Genomic DNA, 20,458 nt, shown 5'->3' with positions numbered 1-20,458 from the left:
GTAAACTACCAGCATGTGACTATAACAAAGTGTCTGAGAGTGAAAACCTGCTTTTAAACAGAACTTTTACATTAAAAACTATCTTTCAAAGATGGACTATGACCACTTATCACCAACATTTCCGGGCCATGGTCACATAAAAGAAACATTGTTCTGGCACTCATTGGCAAAGCATGGTGAAAAGTTTTATTAAAAACCTTCATTTATTCCGCAAAACACACACCACTTTTGACCTTTGGTATAAATGCAAAAAGATTATTACACCTTATACATTATTTGAATAAATTATAGGATTTATCCAAGCTGATTTTTCTTTTTACTTATGTTCAGATACATGTCAAATGTGGCTGACCAATAATATCACACTAACTGTGCAGCCACCTCTTCCAAAGCATATAAAAGAAAGCAGCATGTCATCTGTTTAGATCCCACACACCTGTGACAGAGACTCTGACACCAACATGTTGTTGTTTCTCCTCTTGTTCAGTCTCACGCTGGGTGCTGTGTGTCCTTCAGATGACCGCACAGTGAAGCTACAGCGTGGCAGCTGTCCCATGTTCTGGTACAGCTTCAATGGCCGCTGCTACAAGTACGTTGCCACACGTTTGAACTGGGCTGATGCAGAGCTCCACTGTGTGTCAGAGAAAGCCAACCTGGTGTCTATCCACAGTCTGGAGGAAGAGATTTTCGTCAAATCCCTGATCAAGAACTTTGACCACGCTGAGGGACGAACGTGGATCGGACTCAGCGACATCCATAAAGAAGGCAGATGGATGTGGTCTGATGGTTGTGCAGTGGATTTTGTCTTTTGGGGTACTCGAGAGCCAAACAACACTGGAGGCAACGAACACTGTGTTTTAAACAACTATGAAAACGAGATGAAATGGAATGATGGCCAGTGTTCTGATATGTATCCTTCTGTTTGTGCATCTCGCATAACCTGTCCATAACAACTGAGATAGTTATATGTCTGATTCAACCTGGTGACTGCATTCGACCTCCACAATAAACATACAAATCTATCCTTTTATGAGTAAAAAAGTAATTTCACTAACCTTCATTTTAATGAATGTACACAACACTCATTTCTTGTTCTCATTGCTTGTAATAAGCAAAGTTTGCTCAATCTTTTGATTTTTTTCTTTCTTTCTTTCTGTTTTAAGGCCTATTACAGTCTTTCAGTTGCCAGATCACTATGATAGTTTTAACAATTGTAGAAAATAGTAATTTTGATTTTATTTAAGAATATGGACTGTTTTTGTAGGTAATCAGCAGTTAACCAAATGGAATATTTCCACACCTATCTCAAAAGTAATATAAATATTATATGTAATAATAATTAAAACCTTGATTGTGCAAAATACAGATCATTTTAGACATTTAAATCCACAGATTCCCATGCCCTGCAGGTTCTTTAATTTTTTTGTGTTTTTGCATTTCTGCACCAGCTGTCAGTCATCCAGTGTGTGTGTGTGTGTGTGTGTGTGTGTGTGTGTGTGTGTGTGTGTGTGTGTGTGTGTGTGTGCGTGTTAAGTTTTTCATAATCTACTAAATACTGGCACTTGGTTTAATAAAAACCCTGAATAAGCGCATTCTGCTGTGAGTTAGAAAAAATCCAGACCTTTATGAAGCAGAAACCAAAATATCTCTAGTTCAAAGACTTACCAGACAGGTTGTGTCATTAGACTATACCATTGTAACTTTCTGAGTACAAGATGTGATGTGAACATGTTCTTTTTGTGCGAGAAAAAGTAAATTTTTTACAAATAATTAAGAAAGTAAACATACGTTGAATACATTCTCAAATGGCTGACAAGTCAAAAGTGCTAAAAACTTATTTACACCTTTCAAGTTTTGTTTCATAATCCTTCAGTGATGTTTACTGATGGACATTGATCACCCCCGACACAACAGTTTTACAACATTTAAATCATTTATCCCTGAAATGGCCCAAAACAAGAGAATCAGCCTCAGTTATAAGACCTTTGGATGTGTAGGAAATGTTATTGTGAGGGTCAGAAAAGAGGGGAACACTGAGAGGGAATGACAGAAAGAGAGGACACCATTTCAATTTGAAAGACTAATTGTAGAGACTTTGTGGTAGCAGGGGAGAAGGAGACAGAACAATTTTGCAATGTGTGAACAGCTGCCTCTGTCTCATCCCGGCTTATTCCAGCTGAGAAGCAGTAAGCACTCCCTGCCATGCTGTGTGTGTGTGTGTGTGTGTGTGTGTGTGTGTGTGTGTGTGTGTGTGTGTGTGTGTGTGTGTGTGTGTGTGTGTGTGTGTGTGTGTGTGTGTGTGTGTGTGTGTGTGTGTGTGTGTGTTGAGATAAAGTCAGTAGTGGTTAAGACCCAGGGTGCAGCACTATGGCTTCCTGATGCTGCAAACCCCTATCATTTTGCAGTCATCCTGACAAGTCTTTAACCCAGCAGGCTTCTGACAAATCAGTGGAGGATGAAGTGGAAATGAGGGATATGAGCTGATGTGGACTAGGGCTGCACAATTAATCAAAATATTATCAAAATCATAAAATGTCACACCAATATGCAAATCACAAGAGCTGTAATGTTCTGATAAAGGTCAAATGTGTGTCAGAACAGCATTATAATGAAACACTGTAGAGCTGCAGAGGTGCCCTGGTCTACACAACCTGTTTGTTTGCTACAGACCCCCAAACATTTGATATCATCATCATTTTAATTGTTTTTTTTTTGTGAAAATTAAATTTATGAAGCAAAAATAACTATTCCCACATAATCGTGAAGAATTCGTCAACATAATCGCAATATGATGTTTTCACCATATTGTGCAGCTTTAATGTGGACCCCATTGAAGAATATCTACGGGGATCCTGATACACTCAACCAAACTAAATAAATTGTAATAGAGTAGATCAGAGGTCTTCAAAGCGGGAGATGTTTTTAGATTAGTTATCATATCGAAACGACATAGAATAGTCTAAATGAGTGTGATTTGGTTCATTTTACTGTTGCTTTTACTGCTAATAAGACTTTTTTGGTGTAGTCTGTTATGTCAAACAGCAATATTATCTTAGCTTGAGTGTCTATGGGAACAAATAGCCTAACTAAACAGCAACAGGTAAGCCATCGCCCTTTTTCCAAGGCCCACAGTCTCTCAGACTCTGGAAAATATTCTGTACAAGTACCAAATTTGTACAATTACACCAAAATAGTACATCTTTAAAGTCGGTTTAAACTGTTAATTATACAGAAACATTTGTGTCTATAATAGCCTACAATGGTAGACACAGACAGGCGACAACAGACATCAAATCCACAAATCTAAAGTAATCTAATCTAAAGGTAACAGTGTGGTAAAGTACGGAGGAGGCGGGTTCTTGTCTCGGAGATTACCACGCCCATATGCAGTTTTCGCGCGAACGGACGGACTGCACCATTATGGGTGCGGAGGGGGGGAGGGGACTCGGAAGAGATACTCTTAAACATAGAGAGAAACACTTTTATTAAACAATGGAAGAGAGCGATGATTTTTTTAAGCGTCTAACTGTTAGCGGAATCTCGAAATTACCTTTATTGGCTTCAGAAACACATTTGAGTTCAAACCGACCATCACGAAAACCCCTACTCTTTCAATCAGCAGGCTTCTCTAGCGGTTAGTTTTTTAAATCCACCTCTCTCATTGGTTTTCATGCAACGAAACAAAACTTTGTGTTGGACGGGAATTTGCCGCAAAACGGAGATAAAATGACCCTCACGTCCAAGGTAAGCGGCAGAGGAGTGCGTGTAAATGTAGCTAGTCTACGTTGGTATTTGTGTTGAAGAAAAGTCACAATGAGGACCTCCATTGTTAACATGCAGCGTTGTTGGCCCCCGGCCTGAATCTGCTCCATTGTAAAGATGCATTCACAACTTTCTCCTCCGAATAAGGCGACCTTTGGCTGTAGCTAGTTAGTCAGGTCTGTAAGGCAGGTATCATCTCATAATAGTATGTATTTGCACAACAAAATCGTCTTTCGTCTTTGTTTTGACCTGGTTAACCGACTACCTGACACGTGATCTTCACATCACGGTTCAGGTGATCAAAATACTGGCTAAATGCTAAGCTAATGCTCAGAGTAAAGGACGGTCAGTGTTTTGTTCGGGAGCTTTGGTAACTGGGTCCAATCTATATCGCCTTCCTCCTGGAAGGTCAGAGGTCAACACCCCTTGGGGCTGGAGGGGATGGTTCACAAGATGTCATAAATAGATGTCAACAAGTGGGACCAGGAACATCAACTACATGGATCAGACACAACTTAACTCTATTTTACACTCTTTAAAATCTCATATTTCTCAGTCAGGGCCTAACAATGCAGTCCCCTAGGCTTACACTTGAGCTTAATGCATGAAACAAGAACATGTAACCAGTTAGTGTATCAGCTTGTTACATTGTGACTTTAGCTAGTTGTATGAGGAATGTTTATAAAGATGATTTTGAAGTGATGATATGTTTATAAAACCTGCTACAATTTGGTTTCTTTTCTGGCTCTTTGACCCTTGTTACAGTATTTGGTGAAATACAATACAATTATATAGTCTATATCTGTGATGGTGTGGATATGACTTTTGTTTTAAAAAGCAAACCCCCACTTTATATAGCGTCTTTCTAGTCTCTCAACCACGCTGTACAGTACATGCCACACTCACCCCATTGGCCCACTGATGGATCACCAGAACACACACACAGGGAGCAATTTGGGGTTCAGTATCTTGCTCAACAACACTTCGACATTCGGCGAGAGGATCGAACCGTCAACCCGCTCTACCTCTGAGCCACAGCCTATATTACATCATAGTATTTTGTGAAATAACAATACTGTAATATAATTTCCGTAAATCACCTTCATGAAATGTGCATCCCAAAATTACCGAAGGGTAACCACATATTGGGTTTTAATTAGGTCATAAGAAAAGGGGGAGAAAAGTGATGTGTAAGAAATGGTTGACTTTTTATTTACACACACACACACACACACACACACACACACACACACACACACACACACACAAGCATTGGGATCTCCAATGAAACACGAAGGTTAAGTGTCTGTTCCTTTTCCATTTCACTTTGCCATTGCTCTTGCTCTGCCGTGGCTGAGAAATTGCACAGGACTGTAGTGATTAGGCAGCCTCGGGTTTACTTTGGTATCTGCCGATGTGGAGGGGACAAGATTACTTCAATACTAGATACAATACAAGATAATGCTTCAACTCTACTGATCCTGGCGAGCTCCACAGTGACACAGCTGAACTAAATTCATTGTTCCCACAGCTTTCACTTGGTGAACAAGGGTGTCCACTGATGGACTAGTGCTCCCTCTGGTGTAAAGTATGAAAATGGATCTAAGAAATTGTCCTGTGGCTTAAAATAAGTTCTGGTACATTCAGTCTTACTCACCAAAATGCATTGTATCAATCCTTGTGGTCTAGAAAAGGTGTTCAGTTCATTTGTACATAGGTACAACTCTCATTCTATTTTTTATATCTGGAGCTGTAACAAGTGAATTTCCTAGTGAGGGATCAATAAAGTCTATCTTATCTTATTTGCGTCCTCATAAAATGTGCAAATCCCACATTGTTTTCAACCATGTTTACTACCCTGCAGTCTTCTCTTTCCCGGTCTCTGTTGGCTCATTGCAACATGATATCTTTGTGTGTTACCGCCACCTGTTAAACACTGGAATAGTGTCACACCATTGGAAGGACTGTATTGTGTCACCCTCGTGTGCACGTTCAAGAGAGGAACAAAACTCCACTAGGTGCCTTTAACCTTTTTCAAACAGTAGCTCTGGTATGATTTGACGAATGGATGACCGAGAAACTGTGCAGCTCTTGATCTCCATGATATCTGCAGCACCTTACAAAAACAGTCACAGTCCGTTATATCATGTAGTATTTATTAGTTGACTTCAGACATTTAGTTCTGAGTTGTGATATTAACACAGTGCTTCACATGGAACATGTCATCTATTCCACCAAACCAAGTTTAATATGATATGTGTGATATGTCTGCCAACAGGCTCCATGTTTCAAGTCCAAGTTCATCACTGCGGAGCTGGCTCATCTGTTCAGTCAGTCAGACAGCGAGGAGGAGTTTGAAGGTTTCAGCGAGGATGAGGATGAGGAAGAAGACGGATGTTTTAACAAACCGTTAAAGAAAAGGGTATGAAATATCTGTTGCTGGCTGGCTGTATTATTTGATGGATATTATACAGTTAAAAACACTAAACTGAATGCCCTTTTCTCTGATTTTTTTTTTCCAGAGGGTGGATTCTGAGGAGGACAGCGACGTGGACACAGGCTTCTATTCTGATGGCGAGGAGGCCCCCCCAAAGAGGAAGAGTCTTTTAGTAGCCCTGAGGTGTGTATCTGTCTGTCAGTTAGTAAATAAGCAAAAGTTTAGTTGCTGTACCATTTTTGTAACCCTAAAGGTGATGGCTCTGATCAGCTGTGCCAGTGTGTTGGAGCCTCCAGATCTATGTGTAGAAGGCTGGTCTGTTTGTTGCAACACAAATGCATTGTGTATCGTCGTTAAGCAGACTATTAGTACGCCATATAAACTAGGGTTGGGTGAATCCTTAACTGGCCACCCTCAGTCCAACAATAGGTGATTGCAGATATTTTAACGCATGCATATATGCCGTGCCAGGACACTCCCCAATCACCACCCCATTAATTGCAGCTGGGAGATGAGCGGCGAGTTTGCTATGTGCAACGACCTCTGAATCAAGTTGACACAATAAACTCGCCAAATGTCAAGAAATGAAAAGAAAGTTATGTTTCTCTCTCGTACAAGACCTTGTTAACCGATCTTAAAACACGCTTCATTCAGACTTGACAGAAATACAAGAACACGCACCAAACCTTCTTTATTAGTCTTTACACTGTTCCAACAATCACCATCTCTGCTGTCTAACCATCTAATGGAGTTCGATGTGAAAATACTCTGGCTCTACGTGCTGTCGCTGCCTCTCTGCTCCTCTACCTGCTTCATTCCTCTTCTCTCCTGGCTTCAATGTTCTCCTCTGCTGTGTCCTCATCTTCCCCGGAGTCAGAGTCTTGTTTGGAGCCTTTGCAAATCACCATGTAACTGTATTTCCTGTTGTCAAATTAGTTGAAATAAAGTCTTAATTCACTGCAGTTAGATGTGAAAACACTGTACACTTGTTCTACAGCTGTTTTTCCTCTCGTGTTCCACTTTGCAGCTGAACGTCGAATGTCATTGAGCTGTTCTCATTCTAATGGTTATATGGGACTAATGTTTGTGAGTTTGACATAATTCAGCTCCTAATTCCTGTGACCCAGCTATACAAGGGACCTTTGTGTTGATTCTCCGGTGATGGAACAAAAACCTTTTTTTTGTACTATTGCTCCTCAGGTTTCCAGTCAAAAGACTTTCGGCCCCCAAACAGGAACCACAGGAGAAAAATGTCAAAAATCCAGTCAAAGAAACTCGCTCTTCACAGAGAGGCAGAGGAAGGCCGAGGATGAAGCAGCAACAGCAGGAGGAGGAAAAAGAGAAGGAGGAGGAAGACAACAAAGAGGAGGTCCTGTCTCAGAGCCTAAGGAAACGAGACAAGAACATCAAGGAAAACAAGGCCATGGTAATAAACCCTTACAACCGGTTGGTTTTCTCAATATTCTGACACTGTGTGATCTGTCTTCCTGTGTCGGATGTCCTTTGACTCTGGTCCTCTCCGTTGTCTTTAAGTTGGCTAAGCTGTTTGCTGATCTGAGCACCATGGCTGACTTGACTCTGCCCACCACCCCTCCAGTAAGTACATGCACCAGCAACAGTTTCTTAAAGCATATAACAGAAACATGCACTCAGCGTTTAGCGATTATTGATCACTAGTAACATTATGTTACATTCATTTAAATCACCTGTAACATTATCTTACATTTATTGGCTGTGGATGTGGGTTAGATAACGTTTTTGAGTAATAATGAAGCACGGTGAAAACCTCAAGTGTGCTTAATTAATCAAACACTTGCAAACACTGTCTTTATTTTATTTCTGCAGAAGAAGAAGGCACCAGAGAAAGCAACTCCACGGAAACGCAAGTTTGAACCAAAGATGGGGTCAGAAAGGAGAAACCCATCCCGTAAGGCTCGTCCTCCCGAGAACTTTGCAGTGGAGGAAAAGAGCGAGCCACTCACCCACAGAAGCCCCAGGACTGTAGACCTAAAGAGACTGGTGGAGGTACAATATGCAACACACACTTCACACTGTGTTCTGACTTCTACAGTGTACACACAAGCCTATACAGCTCCCACCTGTGTGGGTAGTGCTATAAAGTTAATGGGTTATTATTTAAAATTTCCTAATTATATGTCAATTGCACTATTAATACAGTGCTCACTCTAGCAGGCTTTGATTGTATATTGATAAACTGACAATCAGATACGTTTTGTGTTTCAAACAAATTGGCCTGATATTACAGTGAAGTAATTTATGTACTTAAAATACACAATTATAGTCATAAATTGGTTGTCTGGTTAACTTAAATCTATGGTTTGTTGTGTAAAACTTTGTATTAAAACCTTATTGGCTTCATAGCAATGGCCTCTTTGCGGCCTCCCAGTTTTACCTGCAGTCTGACGGTTGTGATTGGGCAGGTGGACGAGGACCATGTCGGTGATGGGCGGAGAAAGAGGAAGAGCCACAGTTCCAAAAGGAGCCAGTATAATGTGAGGTCCGTCGACGAAATCACTAAAGAGGACCTGGACAACATAGCATACCGCAGCAAAGACAAGATCTGGGACAAGGAGAATGTGAGTCACATCAGGCCTTTACCCATTTAGTGCTGTCGGGGCTGGACTATACTGTCTGGGTTTTCACCATGTGTGTCTGTCTGTGTGTGTGTCTGTCTCTGTGTGTGTCTGTCTCTGTGTGTGTCTGTCTCTGTGTGTGTCTGTCTCTGTGTCTGTCTCTGTGTGTGTGTGTGTGTCTCTGTGTGTGTGTGTGTGTGTGTGTGTGTGTGTGTGTGTGTGTGTGTGTGTGTGTGTGTGTGTGTGTTTTCTTACAGGGCAGCTCGTGTCACCAGTGCAGACAGAAGACTCTGGACACCAAGACGGTGTGTCGCAGTGGTTTCTGTGTGGGAGCCAAAGGTCAGTTCTGTGGGCCGTGCCTGAAGAACCGTTATGGAGAAGATGTACGCATTGTGCTGCTCGACCCGGTCAGTGCTACTGAACACATGCTAAACCTTTCATTTTCCATTCCTCTCATTTTGGATTTGCTTAACTTGATGTGGGGAGTCTGAAAGACACCAGAAAAGAAAAATACAGTTCTTCAAACTTGAAATGGCTGAATTTTTATGTCATAATGTAAACACATTAAAAACAATCTGCTTATAAGTAATACTCTTCATTTGTTATTGGATCTTGTCACTTTATATTAAAACTATTGCAAAGTCCCACTGATGGGACAATTGAATGCAAGTCTTATGTGGCAGGAAAAGTAATAATACTGTCACTCACTACTGTGGTAATGAACTGGTCAGAGACAATACTGACAAGTTTAAAAAGCTTAAATACAATGAATTTTTTTTTACTTTACTATCTTTGAGTGTCTAGTGTTTCAAATATATCTCCCCGAAATATGTGTATACACGTTCATTTTACATAAGGAAATAATATTAAAAAATAATAAAGCTGGACTGAGTAGTCAAGAGAACAGTGGGTAACAACATAGCTCAATACATAAAGCAAAGAGCACCACCTACAGGAGTTCTAGCAGGTATGACGAGACAGAGTTGTTAAGCAAATGTAAATTGCACAATAGACATTGAGTAGCACGTTGCAGTGTATTTGAACACCGCTGACGATTTTTGTGCAGAGGTTAATGTTTCCCAGTGGATTTTTATTAATAGTAAAAGTGTTCCGTTAACAAGGGAAACTAAACACAAGGAGAGAGTAGACAAATACACTCTTTTGTTGTTTTTACAGTTGGGGCTGCTGTGCTAACAGAAGCTAACACATAGATTACAGTACAAATTAAATGTACCTTGTGCTTATCATAGTCTCAGTAAACATGGTTTTTAGGCACCTGTTTGAATTGTGTCCTTGTCTTGTTTGCTGTTGGGAGTTGCTGTCTTTGAGTTTAAGTACTAATGACACTGTCACTAGAAGTACAGTCCACCAAATCAATGACCACTTCTTAATCACAGATGTAACTGAGTGTTCTTCAGTTCAGCACCATTCAAACTCTAATTTTATAAAACCTCAACATCAATTCACTTTTGTATTAGAGTAACACAGCTGGACACCCACATTAAATTTGGATCTTTTTCTTTCTAGACTTGGTCCTGTCCCATCTGCCGTGGGATGTGTAACTGCAGTCTTTGTCGTAAGAAGGAGGGCCGCTGTGCTACCGGCATCCTGGTGGGATTGGCCCGCTACAACGGCCACGACAACGTCCATGAGTACTTGGAGAGGTACGCCGCCTCATTACACTGTACAGAACATATGCACAGTAGTTGTAAAAGCACTGATGGAAGATGTCTATCTATGATTTATTGAAATTATTAGCCATATAAGCTGTCAGCCGATGGACTTTTTTTTCTCTTTTTAAAAATTGATGGATATTTTTGTGTTTTGGACGGTAAGTTGGACAAAACAAGCAATTTTAAGACATTATTTAGAATTTTGAGAAATTGCAGTCTGTATTTTTCATAATGTTTTGACATTTTAGACTGAATTAATATTGTTTTTGATTAGATGGGGAAATTACTGACTGATCTGGAATGACAATAATCATTAGTTGCAGTCCTACTGAGAACTGTACTGACAGCAGATGGAGCTCATGTCTTGTTTTGTCGCCTTCACAGCATTCAGAAGGAACTGCAGTGAAGTCCAGAGAGAAGACCAGAGAGGACCTGCTTGTACAGCCGGTACCTGGAGCAGTCTCTGGTGCTGCACAGTACTGTAGAACTCCTTTTAATGCACATTTTTAGGTTTAGCTCAACCTTCTTATCGAACTAGAGAAACAAAATCAAAAACATGTTTTTCACCTTAACACAAGGCACATACACTGTTAATATGTTTTATATATCCTGATTTAAGGCTGCATAAAATGCAGGGATGTTTTTATTGTTGTTGTTATACTTGTTTAAAACAGTCCTCAGTTTTGTTTTATATATTTTTCATTTGAATATTTCTACTCTTCGTGTTCATTAGAGAAAATGTAAGGGTCAATATTTTCTGTGTTACGGATGCAAAAGAAGCCTTTTATACCAACTACTTTGTTTTAAAGTGAGTAACTTTGCAACGTTCTTGTCAGTCCACTGTAAATTTGAATAAAGAATGGCATTATCTAAACGATTTGCCATGTTTTTTTCCCAAACATATAGTTATGCAGTCTTTTATCAGTTGGATGCTTCTTTCAGCTCTCACAAATGTCAACAGTACACCACGGTGTCTTTAAGGAGAAAAATCAAACCTAACATTATATATTTTTTATTATTTTGGTGAGGTGCACACAACTTTTATGCTGCACCAAGTTAAGTCGTCTGTGTGTGTCTGTGTGTGTGTTGCTGCTGTGTACCTGGTGTGTTTTTCCCCAGGTGAGTGGGGTCAGATACAGGTCAAGTCTCTGTTCCTGAGGTGACAGTCAGCTGAACTTATGTAATGACCAGGTACCATTGCTGCAGGGTAGGGGTCAACCTGAGGTTACTTGGTCTTCAAAAGCATTATTGGCTTGCAATGACAGCAACAAATAGGTTTACTACATCTTCTATCTAATCACTGATTTCTTAATGATCTATCTGCAGTGCCCTGTAAGTCTCGGAGTGCACGTAAATGTGATAATAGTTTCAGCCCAGTGTTTAACACCTGTACTCTTACAGGTCTTCAGATTTTAACTGCCATTATTTTATTGGTCATAATCTACCACAATGTGTCATATAACAGCCAGTGATAAAAATAATCATTAAAAACATTAAAATGCTGTCCGCTATCATTCTTATGCTCTTAGTTCATTACATTAAACTCCTTCTTTCCCTTCAAAACTCAACAAAAACACCCAAGGGTGCAGAGAGACGTTGTGGATTGAGATGTTTTTGAAGTGCTTCAAAGGAGTGACATGTCAAAGGTATACATGAGCTGCATACTGTGTGATGCTTCTTGTACACCGTGACCTGGCGGTGAACTCACAAGTTCACTTTGATCATAGCCGAGTTTCATAGATCATGTTTTCAGAAGTGGACAGTTTATTGGCTCATTATCGGTGCACACAAACAAAAATAACTGAAGCAGCTGTGTGTAACAGGTTGTCCTGTAACCACAATGGTCACAGGTTCGATCCTCACAGCAGAAATGGCAACTGGGAACAGTAACTGTTCCCTAAGGAAGCATGGATAGATAAATCCATCATCGTCACTGCTGTCACAACAGAGATGACCCAGTAATAAGGGGGAGGGAGGAGTTAGAGTGGGTGTGTTTGTGTGTGTTGAGGAAAAAGTGTGTGAATGTGTATTTCCTATTGGTTTCCATCTGATTGATACACAAAAATCAGAGGGGGATTTAAGACCGTTTTAATCACTTTATTGTCAAGTGTTATGCAGGCAAAGTATATTTTCTGCTTGAAGTTGTCCTTTTTTTTTCTTTTTTTATTGACATAACACGTTTGTACAAACCAGTTTTAAAAATATCAATAAACTGGGGCCTTTGAGGCTAACCTGGCAAAAAACCCATTATCAAATGTCATGGAGACGAACAAACATCTTTAGAAAAAGATTTACAAATGAGATGTCACTACAAAATATCAAAGAAAGAAAAGTTGGTTGTCACACAAAATATTACCAAAAACATCTAAATTTGTTTGGTATCAACCGTTTTCAACTTTAAACAAATAGTAACTTTTTTGCTTTCTTCTTCTTTTGTTATTTATTTTTCTCCAAAAACACATTATGGCGCAAAGAGAAGAAGAAATGAACAGCAATGGTCAGACGTAGAAAAAGAAAACCGAAGCACAAAGAGTAAAGAAGAAAGAAGCAGCACTACGGCAAAAAACTGAAACATGCTGTACACGACCTCAGAATCAACGCACACAAATACCAGCAAAAAGGCAAATAGTACAAATCAAGGATAAATAATAAATTAGCCGTACACATTGGGGTCCTGTGTGTTAACACATGGGGAGGGGACTTTTTTTAAAACAACTGATAAATTCTATAAAATAAAGTATCTTTTAATTTAAAAAGAAGGTACGCACTGAACTAACACAGAGCAACACCACCAGAAAACATCTCATAATATCCACACAGCTAAATAGCCCGACCCACTCCCACCCGCAACTCTCATCACTCTGTCTCTTTACCTCTGTGCTGTGGTCTGCTCTCCGTGTAACCCCCTAATAATGCAGGAGAGCGCCCCGCTTTCTCCACCCGCCTGAGTTCCCTCTGTACGACAGCTTGTGTTAAGGCAATTGTGGTACGTCGGTTACGTGGCGGGGTTGGAGGTGGAGAGGGGTGCGTCACCAGAGCACAGGAGGCAAAAAGCAGCATCAGTGACGGTGCCGTCATCCGAATCTACCAGGTACCATCTGATGGACATGGATCATATTAAGAACTCACACTGGATAGACTGCGCAGCTGTGATGTTAAACATACCCTGTGGTATCTGCAAGGCAACCGACGACAGCACTGCTTTCAGACGTTTTTTCCTAATCTTAGAGCGAACTGGCTTGTTTTATTAACAGAGAAAACTTCCCCTGACAATGTAAACATGGTTTCACTAGGATTGTCATTATAGTATTGCTTTCACTACACAAACAAAGTTGTAGAAAGCTAGATTGTTTTTCTCTATAGAAACCTTTTTTCTAATGGCCACTGCGCCTCAATAGGAATGCATTATTTATAAATCTTTTTATATGTGCTTTTTTTCTACTCTTTTTATTTTTATTTTATTTTATTGTATTTTTTTAGAATCACCCTCCTCTCTTCTTCAATAACAGTTTATCCGTTGACTGGTCTTGAAGGAATCAACACCTGAATCTGATCTGAGGACTGAACCTGAACCATGAATAAAACTCAAATTAGGTAGATCCTCTCCATGACAGCATGGGAATACGAACGCACACTCATTCGTACAGGTCACATATACACGCACACAACATCCCAAGACTGCCCCCTGCTTTATCACCGCTCTGCAACAGCCCTGTACCATGATTGACCCCCAGCACTGTCTGACAGGTATGAAACAGGAACACAACTTTGTGCATAGAGTTAGATTCTGTTGCGATTTAGGAAAGTGTCTCTCCACGTTGGATGGTTTTAGATTCAGCAGGTTCCCCTGTCTTGTGCTAATCTAAACACTACTTACATTCCTTACCCCACCAGGCATGGAATTATTATAGATTCATTTTATAAATGCCAAACTAATTATTCATACGTGTAGACAAAATTTTTGTTATTATATCTGTTAGTTTTTTTTAGATTGTTTATATTTTTCGGTTTCTGTTCATTGCATGATCCCGTCTCTTTTGAGTCCCTTTTCATGAGAGAGCAACATTTTTAAAATGATGAAAAATGAAAAGTTAATAAAAAGGAAAATAAAAATTAGCCATCCATTTACAGTCCCTGCAAAGACTCCCAAAAAAACAGGAAGTCAGCCTTCCGCAAATAGACAGGAGTCAGTTGCCTATTCAAACTCCTCCTCTTCCTCCTCCTCTTCCTCCAGGTGATTAGAGGTGGTGGGTGTAGCAGGGTCCGAGTCACGCGAGAGGGTCGCCACAGCAACTATCTGAGGGGAGGCACCCAGGCCTTCGGGGGCGTCTTCCTCCATGTCATCAGTGGTGATGATTGCCACCGCAGCGCCGCCCTTCTTGTTCTGGTGGGTCTTGATGTGCTTGGAGAGGTGGTCGCTGCGCATGAAGCGCTTGGAGCATTCAGGACACTCAAAACGCTTTTCTCCTACATGGGAGAGGACAAAGAATTAGAGAAAAATAAATCAAGAAATGACACCTGGCTTTCTACAGATACTAAATCTGTTTGGTTTGGTTGGCCTTGCTAATTATTACAACTAAATACATGTGTAGCTTTTGGGCAAGATATTAAATTATCTGAAACTTTTGGATTAAGTACCGGATTCAAACTCGATAAAATGCTATCAAGCTCCAACCCTACCAATGTGACTAAGGTGACCCTTATCACCAGTCTGCATCCGGCTACGTGTTTCCTACCCGTGTGTGTTCTCCGGTGTCTCTGCAGCTCGTCGCTCCTGGTGAACCTCTTGCCACAGAAGATCCAGTTACAGACGAACGGCCTCTCACCGGTGTGCCAGCGCAGATGGGCCCTCAGGTGGGATGTCTTGCCGTACACCTTCCCACAGCCCTCCATATGGCAGATGTGCTGCTTCTTTTTTGTGGGGTCCCCGCTGTTCCTACAACACACACTTCAGTTAGGAGTGAGATGGAAGGGGTGTGTGTTGTGTGTGTGTGTGTGTGTGTGTGTGTGTGTGTGTGTGTGTGGTGTTTATGTAAAGGTTTTTAAAAGAGGGGGGAAAAAGGATTAAAACTAACTAAAGGCTTTTTTTTTTGGTTTCAGACTTTTAAAAAAAAAGGACTCGCTGATTATTCTAGTAAAGCTGTAGTGTGTGTTTTGGGTGCCATTACAATGTGAAGTGCTGGGTGGTGAGAGGTCGGATCTCTCACTTTAGAATACAAGCTGCACTGTGTTCTGACCATCTGTCAAACCAATTGTCCCACCATGACTGGACGGCCATCGATCATTTTGGAATAATTATAAAAATGTAAACATGGGCACAAATAACTGTAGATTTCTGACGGACAAATTTAGTTCCCCTGGTTTTCTAACCGAAAGGGGCTCAGTGAGAACTGTAGGTGGAGTGAAAAAGTGAATCACAGTAAGAATTTGATGTCCAAAAGCCAGTTTCCTTGTAAATATTTGTATTTTTGCAAGAAACCTGTTGCCCAGTGCAGCTTTAAAAAAAGTAATGACAAATTGTTCTAGAAATACAGTACATTTAGTTTGATCTTCCCTTACAAAAAAAGAGACAAATCTCACGATTCCCTATATGACTACAAATGTTGTCCTTCCTACTGCATGTATGCATGGTGCTCTGTGTTTCTAATCGTACCTTCCCTCTCCATCCCTGCAGTTCGGACAAGAGCAGGCGACGCGACGAAGCCTCTTGCTGGGCGGTCCCTCCTGGTCTGAAGAACTCTGTACGGAGCCCAGTTGGTCTGGACTCATCGATGAGCCTGATGCCACGTTGCCAACAGTGACCGTCACAGGAGACGACTGAACTTTGACCCCATCCTGACCCTGTGGTTGACCTGAAAGGTGATTTTAAAAATGTGTAAACCTATGAAGCGTTGTATTGTCTGTGGGGTAGTCTGAAGAACATATTACAATAGAGAAGGCTGACAAAGCCAGATCCAAAACAGTATTGAGTTCAGCGTCTGACATATTTGACTGAGTCAGCAGGACATCCTGGTATAGTTCAACTTTGATTGGTAAATGTACAATGTACAACAACAACAACCACACAACTGGAGATTTGAACAGGAAAGTCATTAGAGCTTCATGTTTTCTCAATAACTAATAATGCCCCCACTACCCAAGCACAATGCTTTAACATTTTTCTCATGGTAATGCCTCGATCAGTAATGGTTGAGTCACTACACATTCACACAGTTAGTCTTAGTTCGCCCTTACCCTGTAGACCAGTAATGGTGAGGGGAACACCCTGCACCTGAACCCCAGCAGTGCCCAGCCCTGCAATGCTGACCGTCTGTACCCCTGACCCTGGGTTGATCTGGGCTGCGCTCAGCGTCAGGGGAGCTCCACTCAGGGACACCAACCCGCCACTCCCCACTGTCGTCCCACCAGCCACTGGGGCCAGTGTCAGCTGCTGTGGCATGGCTGCCCCGAGGCCACCCTGCAAGGAGACCCCACCTGGCAGCTGCAGTGTTTGCCAGGTGATCTGCCCAGACGGGGACAGGGTCGGGGCACGAATGAGGACCTGGGCTGGGTTCTGGAAGGCCTGGATGGGCTGCAGGGTTTGTCCTGGGGCCAACTGGAGGGTCTGAATGTGCTGAGGTTGCTGCTGGCCCTGGGTCTGACCCTGACTCTGAGCCTGGGGCTGCAGCTGAATCTGCTGCACCAACTGGTGCCCCACCTGACCTACGATCACCTGCTGGATGGTTCCTGCTGTATCTGTCTGGTTCTGCAGCCCGTTGGCCTGGTTCTGGCTTTGAGAGTCCGCCTCACTGCTCTGCACTTGGGTGTCAGCTAGTCCACCCTCTGATCCAACAGAAACCATTTGTGTCCCATCAGACACGCTGTCACCTTCGGCTACTGCTGTCGTGCCAGTTGATGCTGTAGCAGGAGCTGCCCCAGACACTGCTGTTGTCACCAGCTGGTTGCCATTGGCAACAGAGAATGTGCCATCTGCTGATTGGATAAGCTGCACAGCTCCGCCCCCTCCAACATTATTTATCACAGGCAAAGCCAGGGTCATGCCACCGAGGTTTATGGGTACAGTGGTCATGACAGGAGTCTGGGAGCCCTGCAGAGTCTGCAGCTGCAGTGGGAAAGACTGCGCAGGGCGGATCTGCAGCGGGACCGTCTGATTGGCTGTACTTGTCAGGATGGTCTGCTGGTTGGCTGGCTGGAGGATAGTCTGGGTCTGGCTTGGACTCTGGGTCTGGATGAGCTGGACCTGCTCTGATAGACCCCCGATGGAGGCTGTGTGAGCTGGGCTGATATGGATCTGCTGTCCATCTGCTGTCTGCAGGTGAGGGATGACCTGATACTGGACCCCGCCCCCAGCATTGGGCAGGTTCTGAACCTGGATGATCTGGAACTGCTGCTGTTGCTGGTTGGCTGCAACGCTGTTGGTCCCACCTACTTGCTTCACCTGCTCCACAAGAAAGAAACAGTGAGTTAAGACAATAAACATACCAGACAACACAAAAACATTTGCTCAAACCCACTGCGTCCCCGACCTTCACCTTGCGTCCGCCAGGTGAGCTGTCATTAGCCAAGGTGGTGGCCACCGTCACAGCTACAGGCTGATTGGTGTTCTCCTTGGCCATAGTAGGCGCTGTTGTGATGATCTGCCAGCCGTTCCCTGTGAACTGAGCTGGGACCAGTTCCAGCTGCTGGGGCACCAGGGCCTGACCTCCAGCTGTGTCCACCACTATCTGACCCTGGAGCTGACCTGCCTGCAGCTGGATCTGACCAGCCTGGACCTGGATCTGCTGGGCCCCCACTTGGGCCTGGGCCCCCTCTGCTCCCCCCTGCCCTCCGATCTTACTGCAGGTGGCCGCTAGCAGAGCCAACGGAGAGGGCTGAGAAGAATCCTGGAGGAGACGGGGTAGGGGTGAGGGAGAGGGTGGGATGGGAAGGGAGGTGCAGAGAGGGTAACGGTTAAACAGGAGTGATGAGGGAGGAAGGAGAAGCCAGTCAACTCACATAAAGAGCTCATATACATACACAAACAAGAAAGTACAACATGTAAGTTAAAAAAAAAAAAAAAGCCAAAGGGAAGGGATGGGCAGGTATCACTAGGCACACTCACACAATGAATAATTTGAGAGAGAGTAAAAGAGTGAGGGGTGGGGAAAAACATCATGCAGAAAAAAGAAACACAAAAAGCTCAGAGAGAGAGAGAGAGAGAGCGCGCAAGAGAGAGAGCTGTCAGTGGAAGTGGGCGGTATTACAGGAAGCGAGTGGGTGGGCGTGTGAGAACCACATTTCTCTTTTCTCAGAACACTGGAAGAAAATGCCGCCTTCTCTCTCTCTCCTCCCTTTCAAAGGAACTAGGTCGCAGGCAAATTTTAATGCTATACACCTCTCAACACTGCACGGAAACAGCCCGGATTCAGTAACTAATACAATAGTGTGGAATAATGTAGCAACAATACTTGTCATACGCGCTTAACAACACAAAATATGCACTTAAAGAATAACTGCCTGCCTCAAATTAATCTCTATAATATATACAACCTGTGAAAAGCAGCTAGAAATAGAAGATGCACGCTTGTAGAGTCACATACCAACGCTGCGGGTCTTCAAAATGAATCCATATGCAGAATTGAATATTTTTGAGCCTAATTCAAACAGACAATTCAAAAGTACAGTGGTTGAAGTGTGACAGCCATATAAGCCTATTCAAGAAGCTCTGGGCTGGCTCTCAGCAGGGCTGCACAGAAGCAGGAAGTGGAATTCACCAGAGAAACGCCCCCAGAGGTGTCTGGCTGGCTGGCTGGGAGGGAGGAAGGGGAGTACATTTTTGGCCTACAGGCAAAGGCAAAAGTAATGAACTATAATAAACTCTTATTTCTTTTCTTTTACCTGCGATCCAGAACTTTTCCCCTTTTTAGATGCTTTCCCTCCTTCAGTTCCAGATGATTCCTTCTTCGAGTCTGTGAATAAAAAAAAAAAAAAAGAGTAAATGTGAGAATATTTCCCGTCATAATGTCATCACATGAGTATTTCTGAATAGTACAAAGTCCCAGGAGAAGACACAGTCATGTAGACACCAAGTGGCCTAAATAAAACCTGATCACAACACAGATATAGGGTAACAAAGGTGATCAATAAAGGTAGAGGAGAAACCAGTAACCTCATCATCAATATCAAAGGGGGCTTGGAGCCTCCTATCTGTCAGACACAGGGAGAGAGAGGGGTGGAGACGGAGAGGGGGAGGGTACCTACCACTCATAACGCATTAATATACCGAGAGGGAGAGGGTGTAGTTCACGGTAGAAGGCCGGCCGGGTACAGAGGCGGAGGACGGCCTATATGTTCGGCGCTGGGCCGTGGCGGATCTGCCCGTTTGACGAAACCACCCACCGGCCAGGAAGGGCGGTGCCAAGCGCAGGCACAATCAAGCAGCCCCAAATAACGGAAATAAACGAAGAACACACAGTGACCGTCCCCGGCCCGTCGGCCCCCTCGCAGCCCCGTCGTATGTCTCTTTTTACCGGATAGCCAGTCCATAAACGAGTGAAATAGCGCTTGTCAGAATGATATCCACAGAGAAGTTGGCGGTGTGTGACCGTAGAGGCCCACCCACTTCCATTTAAGCATCAGGACAACACCCTCTTCGCTGCTCCTGCCTGTCGCCGCCGTTTCTCTCGCCGCACGACGCGGGGACGCCTCGTCGCCGTCCGTCGTGCACCGAAAACAAACCGTCACCAGTGTTTGTGTTTAACGCGTATTCCCTGATTTTTCTTGTACAATTGGTTTTTTTTTATGGGGAGATACGGGGAGATAGCTGTGGCTTTTGTGGGCGGACGCGCTCCTCCCACATATTCAGATTGGACGACGGGGCTCGGCGTGCGAGGGTCGAGATGGGAGTTGTATTTTGGTGAGGCCTCGCCTTCTCGAACTGGATTGGGCGGTGGGGACTACAGCTCCCATGATGCTCCGGCAAGGTTGGAAGCGGCAGTGATGGTAGTCATGTT

General features: G+C 43.0%; 4 protein-coding genes across 7 annotated transcripts in view; 3 read left to right on the top strand and 1 right to left on the bottom strand.

Moving 5' to 3' along the window:
- sp8a (sp8 transcription factor a) overlaps positions 1–20,458 on the top strand; it is an 87,103-nt gene that overhangs the window by 47,341 nt on the left and 19,304 nt on the right. The window lies entirely within an intron of this gene.
- On the top strand, positions 442–1,022 carry LOC127357584 (lactose-binding lectin l-2-like). The gene has a single exon (XM_051389879.1). It carries the CDS (start codon positions 462–464, stop codon positions 948–950), a length of 489 nt encoding a protein of 162 aa, XP_051245839.1. The 5' UTR covers positions 442–461; the 3' UTR covers positions 951–1,022.
- Positions 3,541–11,365, top strand: cdca7b (cell division cycle associated 7b). The gene is made up of 10 exons (XM_051389860.1): positions 3,541–3,744; positions 6,041–6,184; positions 6,285–6,382; positions 7,400–7,625; positions 7,733–7,795; positions 8,045–8,224; positions 8,641–8,796; positions 9,051–9,200; positions 10,321–10,457; positions 10,851–11,365. Exons 1-10 carry the CDS (start codon positions 3,727–3,729, stop codon positions 10,870–10,872), a joined length of 1,194 nt encoding a protein of 397 aa, XP_051245820.1. The 5' UTR covers positions 3,541–3,726; the 3' UTR covers positions 10,873–11,365.
- On the bottom strand, positions 12,539–20,369 carry sp4 (sp4 transcription factor). 3 transcript variants are annotated; one of them, XM_051389850.1, is made up of 8 exons: positions 19,707–20,369; positions 19,344–19,414; positions 19,046–19,254; positions 17,999–18,349; positions 16,701–17,904; positions 16,120–16,318; positions 15,203–15,402; positions 12,539–14,933 (listed from the first exon to the last, which is right to left on the bottom strand). In XM_051389850.1, exons 4-8 carry the CDS (start codon positions 18,080–18,082, stop codon positions 14,662–14,664), a joined length of 1,959 nt encoding a protein of 652 aa, XP_051245810.1. In that variant the 5' UTR covers positions 18,083–18,349; positions 19,046–19,254; positions 19,344–19,414; positions 19,707–20,369; the 3' UTR covers positions 12,539–14,661. The 3 variants fall into 3 exon arrangements, with proteins under 3 accessions (XP_051245810.1, XP_051245808.1, XP_051245809.1); XM_051389848.1 differs by lacking the exon at positions 19,046–19,254; XM_051389849.1 differs by lacking the exon at positions 19,046–19,254 and having other exon boundaries at positions 15,203–15,396.

Source organism: Dicentrarchus labrax, unplaced genomic scaffold (genome assembly GCF_905237075.1).
Source record: "Dicentrarchus labrax unplaced genomic scaffold, dlabrax2021, whole genome shotgun sequence".
NCBI lineage: Eukaryota > Metazoa > Chordata > Actinopteri > Moronidae > Dicentrarchus > Dicentrarchus labrax.
This window is presented reverse-complemented; position numbering and strand designations above follow the sequence as displayed.